General features: G+C 38.2%; 1 protein-coding gene across 3 annotated transcripts in view; it reads right to left on the bottom strand.

The window, feature by feature from the left end:
* The window catches only part of Gfrl (Glial cell line-derived neurotrophic family receptor-like), a 223,754-nt gene that overhangs the window by 39,411 nt on the left and 167,149 nt on the right, over positions 1–17,194 (bottom strand). For all 3 annotated transcript variants that reach the window (XM_070658458.1, XM_070658459.1, XM_070658460.1), the window contains exon 5: positions 3,951–4,078. In XM_070658458.1, coding sequence (XP_070514559.1) covers positions 3,951–4,078 — 128 coding nt within the window. The remainder of the gene's footprint in view (positions 1–3,950; positions 4,079–17,194) is intronic.

Here is a 17,194-nt window from a genome sequence, read left to right on the forward strand (position 1 = left end):
TCATGACGTATATACGCGCCGGAAATGTATGTATGTACGCGAGATCGCAGACGGATGAGGCGAGAGACACTCGGGGATACCCTCCGAGGAGCGGCGGCGAGGATATTGGTCTCGAAACGCGAATCCTCCAAGGGCGGAGTGCGTCCTTCGTAGGGGGTGCCGAGGTGCGCTTTCTCGTGCAGACATTTCTCTCGTGCGTTCCGGGATTTCGAGGATCGATTCCTCGCGCTTCCTCGGGCCTCCCTCCATTCGGAACGGACGTCGTTTCCTCCCGTGGACCGGACCGGCGGAGGAGGACCCTCCACGCCGAACCCCCTCAAGTACCGATCGAACGTCTACGAGACATTCGACTCTGAGTATCATGCGCTCTGCTACTTCTCTGGCGTGCCACCGTTTTATTAACTTCGGATGAGTAACGTGAGATGCAACAGACCTCGCGATAATCAGAATAGTTAGAAATGTTGGTGACATTTAGTGAGAGATATGGCGGTTACAATTTAGTAGCCTCGTTCTGTAGATTTTCGCATATTCGCATACCGTTGCGAAAAATATCGTAAGCTTCTACCGTAGCTCGGCTATGAAACACCTCACGTTGTTCAAGATATTGCACTTTTCGGTATTATTATTCACCCAGAAAGTATGACAATTGTAGGGGGTCACAGAGATTTTTTTTTTTATTTTTGTTCCCTTTTTTTTTTGTGTTTTATCGTATACGAGAGGATAGTTGGATTTTTATAACAGCAAGCAAGATTATCATAAAAATAACACGGACTTTTTACACATGAAAAACCAACTGAAAACTGTGCGCTGTTATTTCAAAACAACTGGCTGTTGTGTTGCGATAAATACTTGCACTTGTAATTAATCTACTTGTTTGTTTGTTTCGTTGAAGTTGGATCTTGAATCTCTCTATGCGTATATTAGTAATTTAAATTAATAATTTTTTACAAAAAATATATGTAATCGAAATCTATCGTATCTAGATAATTAATAGCTAATGAGCCACGACAAGAGAAAGAAAACTTTAATCTATCAATTAAAAATTTAGTTTCTTTTTTCTCTCTTTTCTTTCGATCGATTGACAATTCGTAGAAATGTAATTTAATGGTCAACGTACACGATTAAACCGCCATAATGATAGAATGCCTGATAAACCTCTTCACACTTGGAAATTCAATCATTTGTAACAACAAAACGTAATTTGATTCGATTGCAAAGTAGTTCAAGCATTTAAACAAAACGTCATGTTCGAGGATGACACTGCTCCTCCTTTTTCCTTCTTTCTCTTTCATTGTTATTCATACACCTACCGTCTGATTACTCGATATCTCGGAGAAAAAGAAAAACGAAAGATGGTAAAGGACCGATCCATTTAAAGTCGCGCTTCCAATCTCAATTCAAGATCCAAATCTACATATCGAATCGTTTGGCATTACGGCTTCGAACGTCTCATTTATGTTTAAGCTTGCACGTGAGTGTAACACATCGAAAATATCGCATCGGTTTCGAAAGTATTTCAAAAATTTGTTAAAGCGAAGAAGCCTTAAAAAACGTGTGCTCATATAAATCATAAAATATACATATGTATATTAGAATTTTAGAGAATCTAAATCAAACGAAATGTATATCATTATGAGAAATATCTTTGTGCAAATAATAAAAATATTTTTAAACACATTTAAGATATAAAAATATGCCTCGTGAATAATTACGATACGATTTGATTATTCAAATATTTTTGCATTCTAAACATTATTCGGAAAATTGTTTCAAAAGTTTTTCTTTTTATCGAATTATACAATAATAAAATAGTAAAATTTTTGACAGAGAGTAATTAAATTCTTTTAAAGTGATTCATAATATTTAATTTTAATTCAGTTATAATTCCGTGCTGATGTGTTAAGTCAAGTATAAGAATATTATTTTTAAAGAAGATTTAAATTGGATTTCTTCCGCACTTGAACGCTAAATTGCATTAGTTATCGGTTAAGTGATCAGCGTAACATATAACGTTTAAAATTAATTTCAAAATTGTAGCAAAGGAACGCAGTTTCTTTGTTTTGCGTAGGGAAAGTACTTGCGTCGAGAACTAAACTGAATTGTTCGTACATTATGTCCGCAGCGTCGGATGTTAATTACGTTATAACATTGTTACCGTAATGATTAATTGTTCGTTTACGTTTTCGTGCTGAAAACTGCTCTCGTCCAGTCACGCATTCCACAACTGTTAATGCTATCGTGGAGTGTGTATGTCGCGTTCATCGTTCGCACTATGCATCGTCGGCGCGATTCATTCGTCAAACGCAACGCAAAGAGACATATTTGTCGCTCATGCGTGTGATGCGTGTAAAGATACTTACGTTTTTGCGCGTGCACTGTGCACGCCTGAGTTTTTATGTTATCTTAAATTACAAATTGCGAGGCACGGGCAGAAGCATAATCGATCCTGGACGTACATCGATGATCAAACTAGCCGTTAATTAAAATAAAATACTTTCAGCAAAATTATATTTTTATCCAAAAAGAATTTTTTTTACTTTTGAAATTACCGTAGCGATAGATCTCTCTGACGCATCGGTTATTATTTGGCCCTCAAAGTTAGGATTCATTGTTATCTTCGTTTTAATGCCTGCATCTCTGCCTCTTTAGTTAATTACGAAGAAAGCTTATCCGAGGGTGAGGATAACGTTCTTGAACACCGCGGTATCGCTTAAAAGTAATTGCCCCGTCGAGCAGCATTCTACCTCGCTCGCAACTTTGATGCCGGAGAAAAAAAAAAATGAGAGAGTAACAGGAAGTGGCTTCAGTTTAGTGTACGTCAGTTCTCAGCTGGAAGTCCGCTTTAAACGCGAGACTGATACTACAATGAACCTTCTCATTTATGCACTTTGTTGATAACAAATTTCCCACTTTGTCGCAAGAATTTGAAAGTACCGTCGGTTATGGATAAAACGTAATTACTGTCATAATTATTAATACGTTGATTAATCTATTTAGAAATTATTCTCTATATATTGTTTATAATTTTAATGTGCACTTGCTTTAATATTTATAAAAAGATGTGGAATATTTAATAAAGCAAGAAATTATTTTTATATACAAAGTAATAAAATATTACTATTGTTATACGTATTAATAATATTAATCTGTTTACTCAAACATCGTGACATATTAAGTGAACATATTAAATTACGTGTAAACTTTCTAAATTAAAAACATTGGATTTTCAACAATAAAATATAATTATTTGTTCGCAATACGATTTGATCTCCACATTGTAAATTTTTATGCTATAATGAGCGATCTATCGTTGTAATCCAGGATCGATGGAAACGCTTCAATGCACACATCGACAGAAAGAAATCAAATAAGAATTCTGTACAAGATACACACAGACATACACGCAAGGATAAACCTTGTAAACTCAACGTGGACATGATGGAAGAAACTTTTTATATATATATCCAAAATTACTTCACAACATCGACAATCGCCTTTCACAAGGTGCTAATATAATTGTACTTGTTCATTCACGTCACAACATTATGTTCAAATTCCAATTCATGATAAAACTTGTTAAAATTTCTCGTACAGGTAGTTACGTATCACGTAATGTGAACTTGGCCACATCACGTAATTAAATATAAATACAATCTGAGCTTTTCATTTAATTTCCGACGATACTCATATCGATATTTAAGTCGTGCAATAAATCTGCATTTGTTGCGGCATACTTTTTGTAATAAGCAGACTTTATATGTATATAATGCATATATATAAATAAAATCTGCAATTTTTACTATAAAATATGTAACATCACGATTATGCTTGTTAGCAGGTTAAATAAGTTTTGATTTCCGTAAGTAATTACATGTACGATAGAAATATATACCAATACATGGATAGAGAAAGAGAGAATTTTACAAATTGCGTATCGTAGATGGACTCACCAACGCAGGGATTGTGGTTCACCGTTGAGAAGATCTTGTCGCACCGCCGCTTGATATGATTATTCGGACAAATGCATCCGAACATTGGCGAAAGTCGCAGCTGCGTCCAGGAATCATGACAAGCATCTCTAGAACAGCGATAAAAGATATAATTATAGATTGTGTAAAAATTTCGAATTGCGTGAAAAAATGTTTCAAATTAAAAAAAGAAAAAAATTTCATTAAAAAGTATAAAAAATCAATGTCTCCAAATGGCAGATTAATGGTGGTAGCGTATTAATATAAAAAGATAAATTACATTTTAATTGGTAATTTCATAAAAACCGTATGCCGTATATTTAATTGCAAGATTCGGAATCATGTTAATAACGGGTCACCGTGGTGCATTGTAATCGTAACCCACAGCTTTATAAATATTATTAATTAATCGCATTGAATTCCCGTTTCGCCTTGGGCCGCGTAAATCCCTCGCGCGAAGGATTAATGACTGGCCATCAAATATCGGCGTTTTGCCAAGTACATCGACCTACATCTGGTCCCCAATAGCCGTTAATAAATATTAAAATACGCAAACTCCGATATTCACCGTGCTACCGTACCATCGATATTTCGCTATATTTTTGTACATGTCTGTGTTCCAATAATCCGCGATAATTGCAAGACATTATCGATGCGATACATATCGGAATTTTAAAACACGCATAATTAACGACTACTGTCTTGGATATATTATTTAAATATATATTATAAAGCGATGTGTTGAAATAACGATGGATCTTTTTAATTTATTACGTATTAATATCACAATCGTACGTGCAATAACCAAACTATAGAAATAAATACATAAAAAAAAGGGACAAAAATAACAAAATTATTTTAACTGAAGTAGACTACCCATTCTCTTCTTATCTCATCGGATCAATTCACGTGCATTCTGCAGATTACAAATACACCAGAAAACTTTGATCACCAAAGCTATAAATCGTAATTCTTTTTTTTTTTCTTTCTTTGTAGAAGTTTCGTTAGCTTTGCAGGAGTCAGTCGCGCGGGTTACACTACGCCTCATATCTGGCGCGAGAACCTCGATCGGAAACTGAAACGTACTCAACTCTTTCCTCCCTTTTCCCGTCAAAAAGTAACGTAGAAACTTTACGCGAATCCAGACCAATTGACTTTCGAACTTACACGAAAACGCTTAACGGACCTTTCCTGCACACCGACAATTCGCCAGGAAGTAACAGCCCGATGCAGTTCGATGCACTCGGTGATGCACTGAGCGATTCAGGTTACTTCGCAAATGATAAGAGATTACAATTAGATCGTTTTATAATGGAAAAAAAAAGGAAAGAAAGAATATGCCGTTTCATTAAAAAATATGATTAAGTTATTTTAAAATACGTATTTGAGAGAAGAACTCATAAAAAGACGCGTACTTAATTAAACAAATAAATTAAGTACGCGTCTTTTTATGAGTTTAATGTATATTCAATCTGCGTTGAGCACACATATTCCTTTTATTAAGCTAATATGGTTCTGGTCACTTTTTTTTAATAAGATAAAAAAAATATGGATGAACGTAAAGGAAATGTAGGTAAAGGGAAATTCGACATGGAGACTCTCAAGCTTAAAATTATTTGGGTTAATGGCACACACGCTACGGTGAATCTTGCTCGTCGAATTAGAGGTCAAAGGAGGCAAAAGCGAGCAGATAGCAAAGCCGGAGCTGAAGAGACGGGATGAGGGTCGGATAGGAAGATGCATCAAAGGATGCACATAAGAACGAGAACGCAAGTCACGTTTCATTCCGCATCCTGTGATTTTGTTTAACTTCTCTTTCTCTCTGTACGAATAACGTCGCCAAATATTTTTATTGTTCTATCGTAAAAGCCTAAAGAGTATAATATCCTTACTTTTAAATTTAATTAAATTTAAATAAAAAAAATTGACATTTTATATTAAAAAACTAAAACATATAATAAAAATAAAAAATGTCTGAAATATGTAATACATATACTGCATATTAAATTACTTTTATAAATTTTACACTTAAAATGATTTAGTCTGTTAGTTACATTTATGTATTATATTTTTTTTTCTGTATAAAATGTTAAATATATGGACAGACACTAGAGAAACAAGTCTGCAAGTGTTTTTGACCGTGTCAATTTTTCTTTATCTCGCAGTAATATGTTTTTACTTTTCTCTTTGGGATACGTACATCGTTATTCAGTTGCCATTACACCTGATCGCTCTGGTACTATTGCATTCATGTGGCAGCTGTGAGTTTCGCGCAACTTCCAACAAATTTTGCGACCCAGTGACCCGCGCGTTTACGCCATTGGTGCAAATAAATCGCGTCACGGCGATATGAATGCGCATAACCGGTTAAAATAAGAAAACAACGGGGGTAGAGATTCATGATTCTCATACACCAAAATCCCCGACCTAAAGATCCGTCCGTTCTGCATTTTATATCGCATCGATAAGTAGCATATTCGTTTCCGCTCCATTGAGATCGAAGAAACTGTTTCGAAGTTTGATTCCCGAACAATTCGTTCTTCAAAGTAAAACCGCTTCTTTCAAACTTTCCCTCAATTACAAAGTTTTCGAAATGTGATTAAGAAATCTCTTACAGACCATCGATTTTTGAAGTTTAAAATTGTTATAAACGGAAAAAAAAAAATTAGAAAATAATTTTTAATTATATATATTAATTTGTAACACGTCGTTGTTCAAATTTTCATAAAAATTAAATAACCTAATTAGTTCAGACATTTCGTGACGTAAAATTAAGTTGCAATAAAATCGAGATATTAATTTTATAAAATTCGCACGGAAAGACGATATTGAAACAAAGTGATACAGACGCGAATTAGTCAGTCGCTTCCATGAAGAAAGTCACGACGGCTTGAAACGTCCTAGAAAGTTTCTACACGGTTAGAAGTGTCAGAAGTGTCTCTCTCAGACATTCAAAATGTTTCCTAATATTCCACGTCTATCCGTTTCAGACATACATACGTATAATTCATATAATTACATTTTTCATCCGTACGAGAAATCAGAAAATCTTGCGAGAAGATTAGAGTATATTTTACTATATAAAACGTAGGCGAGTATTGTGCAAATCCCATGAAAAGCACGATTTAAATTCAATAAGCGCGAAGTGTCCTGAAATATTAGCGCACGTTTAATATTCGGTGTGAGTAGGGAAAGGTCAAAATTCGTTTTAATATCGCTACATTACGGGTCAGACGAGATATTACAACTTTCGTAATTTGTCCATGGTATAAAATGCAAAATTAATTCTCTCGTGGAGTTATTGCAAGCTGTTTAATTATTCATTGACCATCGATTCTTTGTAAAAAAAATGACTGGTTATTGAAATATTTTAATGAGAAACTTTCTCCTTAAGTATCTATTTTCTCTAGTATACATATAATTATATAACTATTTTTTTTTTATCCATACATCCACGGCGAAATATTTTTATGTAAATTTTGTATACGTGAAATCGTTTAAAATTGTTTTTACAAAGACGGTGCTTTAACGAAACCGGAACGGGTTTGCCAAAGGTTTGGCAACGGTTCGATGAAATGGTCGTGTTATCACGAATGAATTACAGCAAGAGTCCCATATGTGGCTGATACCGCCACCATAGAGACCCATTCTGCGGCAACCCGAGCACGAGCAAACTCACTCCACTTTTCCACACGTCTGACGGGTTTTCCCGACGAATGCGGCCGCTTGAACATCGACAAAAGCTATGCATAGGCGGCATCGAAAAGCTCCTGAATAATGCATGCGCCTATCGAGTCTTGCGCGAATGATTAACGACGTGAGGTCCGAAAAGTCGAACCGCTTTTTTTTTTATTTTTTTTTTTGATTGAACCTACTTTTCATTTTTCTCGTCTTCCTCATTTCTTTAAATGTTCCTCCCCAAACACAAAGCTGCGAAACGTACGGCGAATTTATATAAAAGTATTGTAATAACTGTTCTAAATTTATTTTTACATAAAAATATGTGAACATAGGTTCTTTATTTTAGTCCTCGCTTTTACCAATATGTGTTTGTAGTCGCAAGAGTCGTTTCCTTCGTCACTTTTATAACATTCACCCTTTACTAAAGTAAGACCGACGTTAGGGGCTGTAACTCTTAACGTTTTCTCACAGATCATCTCTCGTGTGAGATCATAGTCGCGAGGATGAAAACCGGCGACCAGCAGCTCGTTTAAGGGTTGTTTGACAGCGGGTATGAAGCCCCCGGCTCGAGACAACCCTTACACCTATCACGTGACGATACGACCTCATTAAAATTCATAAGGCGACTCGCCAGTTCCCGCTTTAACGCCCCACATCGTATGAAGCGCGCATTATACATTTATAGATGCCCTCGCGTATATACGGGGTGTGTCGACTATCCTCGTCTCTACTTACACGGATGCTTGATGACTCGAAGTAAGCAAACGCTTTTCCTTCTACCTCTTACAAATTAATTTCGTTCTAATTTTATTTAATATTTTAATATTCCGAAGTAAAAAATATAATTGACGCGAACAAAATTTTTTCTTTAAATTGTCAAAGAAATAAATTGTAAGATATTATTAATGAAGTCTTAGTTCAATTGCGAGATTGAGTATTAAAACTTGATCAAGAAATTCCGTAAAGTACAGAGTCAGTTAGCGCTAAATATTTATCAAGCCTTCATTTCTTTGCCCAGTCGCTGCCTCGCTGTGATCTCAGGACGATGAAAAATATCCACGCGCACGTAATTACTATGAGTCGCGTCAAGAAGCCAACGTAAACTATGTTTACTTTTTATTTCTGTTTCCCTTATTTCCCCTCGTCACAGTGAGATATTGTCTCCCCCTTTCCTTCCTATTCTCTCCGAACCACTTTTACTCGGTCCTTTACTTTCTTTTTCTTCGCCTCTCCCTCTGAAAGTTGCGCCGGGCAAAGTCGGCGAACTCGAAGTTTCCCTGAAAACTCGCAGTTGCAACTGCATTCTCCAATTGTGAACGTTGAGCGCGCGCACATACGGGAAAAGTTCGCAATTAGCGCTAATTACGCTCGAATGGTCGACAATTAATTCGCGCAATCTGGCCCTCAATCTCGGTCACGGTTACCGGGTTTTGCGAAATAGAGCAACGGCGCAGTTGCATTTCACTTGACTGATGACGTAGCGCAAAAAATATCAGCGACAATTTGACGCCTTTTGAATCATTTAGCTAACGTTACGCGGTTGATCAGTCGAAGTTAAAACGCTATCATTCGCGTGAATTCACTTCCCTTTTTCTTGCTAATTACATACAAATTACACGTTCTACCGTAAATTCTGCCTACAACGCAAGATATTACCTCGTCCTAGCGTTTCGTACATTTTAAAGTACAAAAGTTTTATAAAAATGTAAGTTACATTTAATAAAATATAATCCTACGATAATTTTTGATGACTATACTATTTTATTTTATTTGCAATTTATAGACGGCTATAGTTACGTAATTATATTTTCATTTATTATTGCATTTAGTTTGGACATACATAAAAGTGATATTACCCGGAAACTAACTCCGGCAAGTTAATTTTCTATTTTTTTAAATTCATGGAAATGCATTGTAAATGATTTTCTTGCAAATATTTATACGTTTCAGCAACAGAACGCTTAATGTTCTTCGCTTAATGTTCTTCTCAATCAGCGAATACGCGCTTTGTATTCTAAAACGTTCCGGGATTGCATTTTGCGAATATGAAATCGTATTTCACGCTGGGCGAACATACGAAGGCAACGGTATTCGCGATGAAGGCAACGCTACATTACTCTTTATTCATATTCCGAGAAAGTTGCAATAACTTCAGCATCGTACGATAAATGAGAAGTTTTATCGAAGTTTGCGCTGCACTTGTGCGGATTGCACGCGTTCCGCGCGCGCCAAACTTCGATATTAACGCTAATTAAGGACGAGATTAATTTCGGTACAAGAACCGCCATCCGGTTGATAACTTACAAAAAGATAAGTTTAGTTAAGCTGATTTAATTGCACCGATAACTGGAACTAGAAAAAAAAAAAAAAAGAAACCCGTCTATGTAAGATACAACAGTATTTGGCACTGAAAATCACGGCATTGCAAGAAAGATACTTTTAATTATTATTAATTAAGTCATGCTACTGATTCAAAAATCCACGGACGAAACGTTACGATTGAATGACTATAATACGCTCGGCTCGTCAAGTCGTTTTGCATTTAACGCCAGTCCCGATTCACTTTTCTCTAATTAACGTGTTTCAATTTGCCGAGATAATGATTCCGCGCGTGGGAATGTTAAAGATAAATATGTATCGCGCAATGCGCTGCGTTAATTGACTAATCGCGTATTCGCAATCGCTTTTGTGACCAATGGCAAGAGTCGTATCGTTGCTATCGCTCTCCTTCGTCGCTACGTGCCGGAATTCGCGTTGAAACCATCGAAAATCCCATTACGGAACTACGGCGTCGTAATTATGGCGCGGCGGGTCGCATACGTGCCGCACGTACGTAGCATCCTGCCGTCGTTCGCATACTCAGCCGCGTGTACACGCACACGGGTACTCGTCACAGCTCGCAATGCAACGAGAAATTTAGTGCACGATAAGATCGTTGCCATTAAAAGAGCGCTCGCAAAATTATAGCCGATTTTTGCGGGGAGATAGCCGAAGAATGTGAGTGGTAAATTTGAAGCTTAACCGCAGACTGCTCGCTTCGTGAAAAACGAGAGTTTTTTCATTTTTCCCAAATAAATGTGTGCTGAAATTTCGAATGTCACTATTTTTTTTTTTTTTACTTTTTTTTCTATTTTTTTTTGTTGCATTACTAGCTTTTTATTATTTATACGTGATGGTAAGTTTTTTGACAAAAGTTCCTGGGGAGATATGCGTTTTAATGTGCGTGCACATACTCGTCACGGCTTGCAACATAGCGTGAGAGTCGTATTACGATAACGTCGCCCGTGCGCAAAACGCTTGGGAAATTACGACCGATTTTTGAAAAGAGATATCAGAACGACAGAAGTGTAAAATTCGAAGGGCTTTGAAACTAAAGTGCAAAACTTGGCTGGAAAATAAAAGCAAAGCATAAACATTGGCGGTGGTTTTTCTCCCGCGGGATAGTCACCGCGGTGTTTTCAGAGAATACAATTTACGAGGCTGCATTCAACGCTCGGGGACGGCACGGGATATTCGGGATTCATCAGTGTAATGCGATCACAATGATTAAGGGCAGTGGAGTGGACGACGTTCGCAGCGTGAGAATGGACGGACGAAAGAGAGATGCGCCAGCGCGAGAAAGACGGCGCGAGAGGTTGTTGAAGCGGGGTCGAAATACACGGAAAAGCGTGGTGGCAGGTGGAGGAGACCCTTTCTCACCTGCATATTGTATGCCGTATGCTGCGAGTTTACTGCTCTGAATTACCACCGCACCTACCCTTCACCCTGTTACTCCCTCCCTCTCCTCCCGCGGTTGCTTTCACGGCGTGCCCTCGTTCCGCAAATCCTCCCTCTCCCTCCCCCACCGTTTGCCCGCTCGCGCGGTTGTGTATGCCAGGCACGAGACTAACGCATAAATTAACACTTTGCCCTCTTCATTCCGCCGGACCCGGAAATTCTTCGGGGCGCCGGTTGCGTTCAAATCCTGCCGTAATTAACCTTCAAGTTAACTCCGCGCGTCGCGGTTACCATTGTTATCGGGAATCTCGCGAATTAGGGCAATTCCAGGACCCTCGATCGCCAAGAATTGCTGCGGGACTTCGAGTGCGAATTGCGCTGATAGATGGTACTCGACTTAATTTCGATTGCTCCCGTACGGCCGCGTACGTAAAAACGCGCACGATGAAAAGATACATCCGATTCCAATTCCCGAACGTAATTAGATCTCTTTGCCAATCACAGTTAAGTCGATCTTAAGTATCTTCAACGTTTAATCTATTCGCGGATCGATTAGTGCGCTTTGAAATATAAAAGTGTCTTTAACAAAGGATAACGTAAGTAAAGTATCGATCAGATAAAGAATTAAGTCAGTAGAAAAACTGTTTACTGTTTAAGATAATCTCAAAATAATTAACGTCACTTTAATTATTTCTAAATCAGCCGCATTTACGAGCAGTATAAAGACCGTGATAATTGAAAAAAAAAAAAGAATGACGGCATAAACTTAACAGATCCCGCTGATTTGCTTCGCGACTTAAAAAGAAAATGCCTCCTCGGTTCTATTTCAACGTTGAGGTTTTTACCATACCGGGAGCGCAATGATGAGTTCCGACACGAGCGCGTAATTCCCGGTCATGCTCAGTATCAGGACATGCGTAAAAAAAAAAATGAAGAGCGACGGAGAAGGAGCTGGACCGGAAAGGATGCAGGCGGGCAAGGTGGGACGGTGCTTTCAACCGCATTGCAGAATTACCCGGCCAAGTTCCTGCTCGGAGAGCATAAAACAACCGCCAGCGGCTGCTGGCCGACACCAAATTTATGACGCGCTTATATGCCGAAATGGAAAAGCGCATGGAAGTCAGTCCCTTACCTAACTTTCCTGCCGGTCGGATCGTATCGCTTGATTTTATCGAAACTTCACGCGGCGACTGCGAATCGCAGGGATATAATATATGTATATGACGATGGAACTCCTTTTTCATGCCTCGCTACGTAAATACTATCGTCTCTTAACACATTTGAATTTAAACTTTTTAATAAAAATACATTCATTAAATCCGTCATTTATAAAGAAATCGTATATACGCTACACTAATTTCTTTTTTAAATAAATACATTCTCTTTAAATTAATCATTAATAATTTATATTTAAATATTAAATATTCCGCGGCTCGGTAAAAATTTATTTTCTTCAAGTTTCTCTCCTTTAAGCTTTTAATTGTTAAATGTTATAATTGCGGGGACGAGGAACGTTGTGACAACGTGGGTTATCGCCGAAAAATCTACACCCTCGTTCCTTCCGGCGATCTCTTTTCGTTTCGCTAACAGATGCGGCGGAATTACGCGCGCCGCGCGCAGAATGACGTCGACGCGGACAGCTTCGTCGGTGCCGAAGAGAGAGTTCAGCCTTTGCCGAACAACCGGTCATGTTTCTGGCTTTGATGGCCTGCTATGGGCATCTATTCTTGCCAGCTACCTCGCCCCCTCCGCCCCCCAACCCTTCTCTCCTTATTTCACGTGCAATTGTAAGTGCTACTCCTCCGCGCCAGGAATCGCGGCCACGTTCGCGCCAGTTTCTCGGAGATGTAACTCCGTAGATCGTGACTGCGCGAATCCACCCGGGGGAGACATACATTCGCAGCTACGCCATTTCCATTGAAACTACCCCGATGGATGCGATGCCTTGAAACCGAGGGTCCAACATAACGTCAAGAACGTAACGCGGAAACTCGCGAGAAAAGCTACCTTTGGCATTTAAATATTAAAGCAACTTAAATTTATTTTGCAGGCACGCAAATTTTTATACGCTTCGAAACTTTGTATTTAAATATTTTTAACTAATTCCCCAAATAATTCTCAAATCTTTACATTAGTATTATAAACGTCGAGGTAGCTGCGTTTAACGAGATGCACGCTGTCGGTACCGATATCACGCTTTCGTCAGAAAGTTTACGTCAAAAACGCAGCCGTGAAATTTGTTCGGGGGATATAATCGAGGTGTAATGCGATTCACCTTGCGCGATCTATCATCCGCGTACATCCCGGAAACTTATCCCGACTAGATCAATCTGATTCATCAAGATGAATCCGCCGTCCGTTTCGCAACTTATGATTCGCGTGCCGGAAGAAATGGTGAATAAATCAAATCGCAAATGCGTTTGACGTGTGGTCAGATTGCGAAGTTTTCCGCAGAATTGCCCGCAGCTCGAGCACCATCGCCGGCGAGAAGACCATTCCGCTCCGTTCGCACGACTCGATTGCACCGCGAAAGTTGTCGATACATCGTTTCTCTCAGCTGATTTGCGTTAACGTGAAAATTATCGCATTGCAAAACCAGGTTGTTGCGTTATGATGACGCGACGCGTTGCCGAGAAATTTAATTTCGCCCGATTAGAGATCGCCGAAATGAGAACGATTCAACATGTGTTAATAACGCCCCGATGCATTGACCTATCTGATTATTTAATTATTGCTTAAATGTTAATTAAAATAATTATAAGCGATAAGGTTTTGAATTTAATTGTACAAAATATTTTTGTATTATATTAGAAGAAACGATGCGAGCGCGTTATTACATTCAGGGATATTAGTTATATTAATATCTTTATGATAATTACAATTGAGTGATCTGTGACTGACGGCGTGTTGCCTATTCACTTACATTTGTAGCTCTCGGTTAGGTTAGGACAGGTTATTTTCCGTCCTTCCTTCCTTCCTTCCTTCCTTCCTTCCTTCCTTCCTTCCTTCCTCCCGTGGCAGCATTCTGGATTATCCTGACGTCTTGCAGCACTCAAAATCACTTGGCACTATATTACACTGCTCTGCTTTTTTTTTATAATCATTGTCACTGATCACGAATACTATCACTCGAGAGGCGAACGTCCGAAGAACGACTGAGTCACCACTTGCGCTTCTGCGACGCTTAGTGATCGACGGAGGTAATCTTGGCTCTGATTTACTTTTATAAACCACTTTACATCACCACGTCGTAAGCCTTTAATTAACACGAACTCAATGACGATGCTTCGGGCGACAGATCGCAAAATTTTCTGATCATTCAGCGTATCGATCGGAAATTAAGCAGGTCCGAGTAGTCGCGTAATTAGTCATGTAATCCCACGGAGAATATGCGGAGAAGTTCGAGGGGACTGAATGAAGGAGGGATCCAAGACGGACTCGAGGGATTCGCGAATCCGGTCACGGTAGAAATTAATTTTCGACCGGTGGCGGCGGCGACGGAGGAGAGAATTTAATAGCACCCAGAAATCAGGAGTGATCGCGCTAATTTGAGTCCTCGTCCATCCCGCTGTACTTTCTCGTATTCTGTAGGTACACGGCCAAGATCGTTATAAGCACTTGTAAAGCAGTAATATACATAAATTAATTTAAACTAAATATAAAGGTACATATGTATATATCCCAGATAAAGAGAAAAAGAAAATTTACAACATCGAAATCGCGCGGAGAATATTTCGTATCGTTGCCAATTTCTTGTGTCGTGATTGAATATTTAATTTGAGTGTCGTGGATTATTATATATATTTTATATATATTTATATATTTATATATATATTTATTTGTATATATATTTCTTTTATAGTGAGATATGGAATTTTTTCTTTAAACCTCAAAGTTTTTTTTTTGTCAGCTGATGTTAACTCTCGCTTGGCGCGAAGCAAGCCAAGCGAAAGATCCAATCAGCCTCGGTTTCAAGAGGTAACAATTAAATCGAGATTCAGCTAATAACAAGCTATAGTTTGGTCAAGCAAAAGCGGCAGTGATATTGTCACGATCGGACATTAATGAATGGCTTCCGCGGATCGGCCGCGTGTAAGATGCTACCTACCATTTTTTCCCAGGCACCGGCAACTTTTCATTCTATCGTGTGCCGTGATGCATTCGAGATGCAGTACTCGATCGTATGCAATCGATGTGATCCTGTCGACCGATCCGACTAGGTACTTAATCAAAAATACCTACAACGTTTTAGTTTCAAATTGCTTATAAATTCGTACTCATTACGCTGTCATACAGCTATATTTGTATTTCGTCTAGTCCAAAGCACGTTAAATATTCATTTATCAGAAATACTTATTTTATTGTCGACGTTAATTTAACAAATACAACGAAAGACGAAAGTATTGAATTAAACGATATATAGTCATTGTCAGTGATAGAGTCACCACACATTGTTTTACTTTTTATTGTATAATTAATATAATTATATGATTTTAAATTAATTTTTTTTGTTACTTTGAGAATAACTTTATTTAGACTTTTATTAGAATTGAATGAGGAGGAAACGGGCGAGAAATAAAAAAAGAGTGTCAAAGCGTGGAAAAAAGGCGGAATCGATTACTCGCAAAAAGCCTGTCCTTCGTTAAGGAACCGCCTCATCGTCATCTTTATCCGTTTCGGCGGGCTCATACGTGAGTCGCATCACCTGCTGCAATTACGCTGACCTCGAAAAACTCGTTAATCTGGAAGATAATCAGCCCGCCGAAATGCAAGCTCGAACGCGCAGCCCCGGCTCGACGGAACCCATTAAGTTTCCATACGTGCGCGGAAAATTAGCAAGATAAATCCGCAATGCGTAGAAACGCTCGACGAAAAGAGCGAGAGTCACGATCGTAAATTGCAAATGCAATTGAAGTTGCATTTCTCGTATATAAGTCACCGGTGCGTAAATTGTCAATTTCTAGCAGTACAATCAGTGAGCTTTATTCGCTTCCACCGCCTACAATATTAATAAGCACGTAAAAAGTGTAATATAACTATATTTACTTACTCTTTAAAAATATATGTAAAAATCAAATTATAATTAGGAAAATTAATTTATGAACGTTGTAAATTTCCCATATACGTTTTCATACAAATAAGTGAAGTTTCAATGGAATTGAAAAGTGCATCTAGATTCTTTTGCAAATTGCTTTAACATACAGATTGTTTTACTGGGTAGATCTGTTATAGGCTTGCTACCACGACCGAGTATTAAGCGGAATTTCTCGGAAATTGAGGAAGCAGGTCGTACGCTTAGGATTACATACGGCCCGGCTAGATAATACAATAGTGGGCTCGGAAATCCCATATGGATTACTCTGAGAATGATGGACTCGGTTGACTTTTGTCACTTCCAAGCGATTACCTCGTCGAAATTTCTGCGCTGCGTCGAGTAAGGTGCATCCACAGGACCTTTCGGCATTCGCCGCGTAATGAACGTTTACCGAGTAATTATTATGTGCCTACTGTGTAATTAAGAAAAACGTATGAGCTGCATTAGCTCTTTTTAGGCTACTCTCGGTAAGGTCTGTTTTTTTTTTTTTTTTTTTTTTTTTTTTGACTCGATTAGATTAGCGATTTTCTGTTCAGCATGCAAATGCACACTATGAAACTTAACGCAAATTTAACGCGTTTGTTTAAAAATAGAGAGATTTTTGTGCAAAGATTACTTGGTTTAAGTTCCATTTAAATCATGTACTTTAGTTCTTTTTTATAATAATTTTGTGTAAACCTTGTGTAAAACTAAGAATAAAAATATCAATCAAGAAATTTTTTTGTAATTACGT

Source organism: Cardiocondyla obscurior, linkage group LG06 (assembly GCF_019399895.1).
Source record: "Cardiocondyla obscurior isolate alpha-2009 linkage group LG06, Cobs3.1, whole genome shotgun sequence".
NCBI classification, from domain to species: domain Eukaryota; kingdom Metazoa; phylum Arthropoda; class Insecta; order Hymenoptera; family Formicidae; genus Cardiocondyla; species Cardiocondyla obscurior.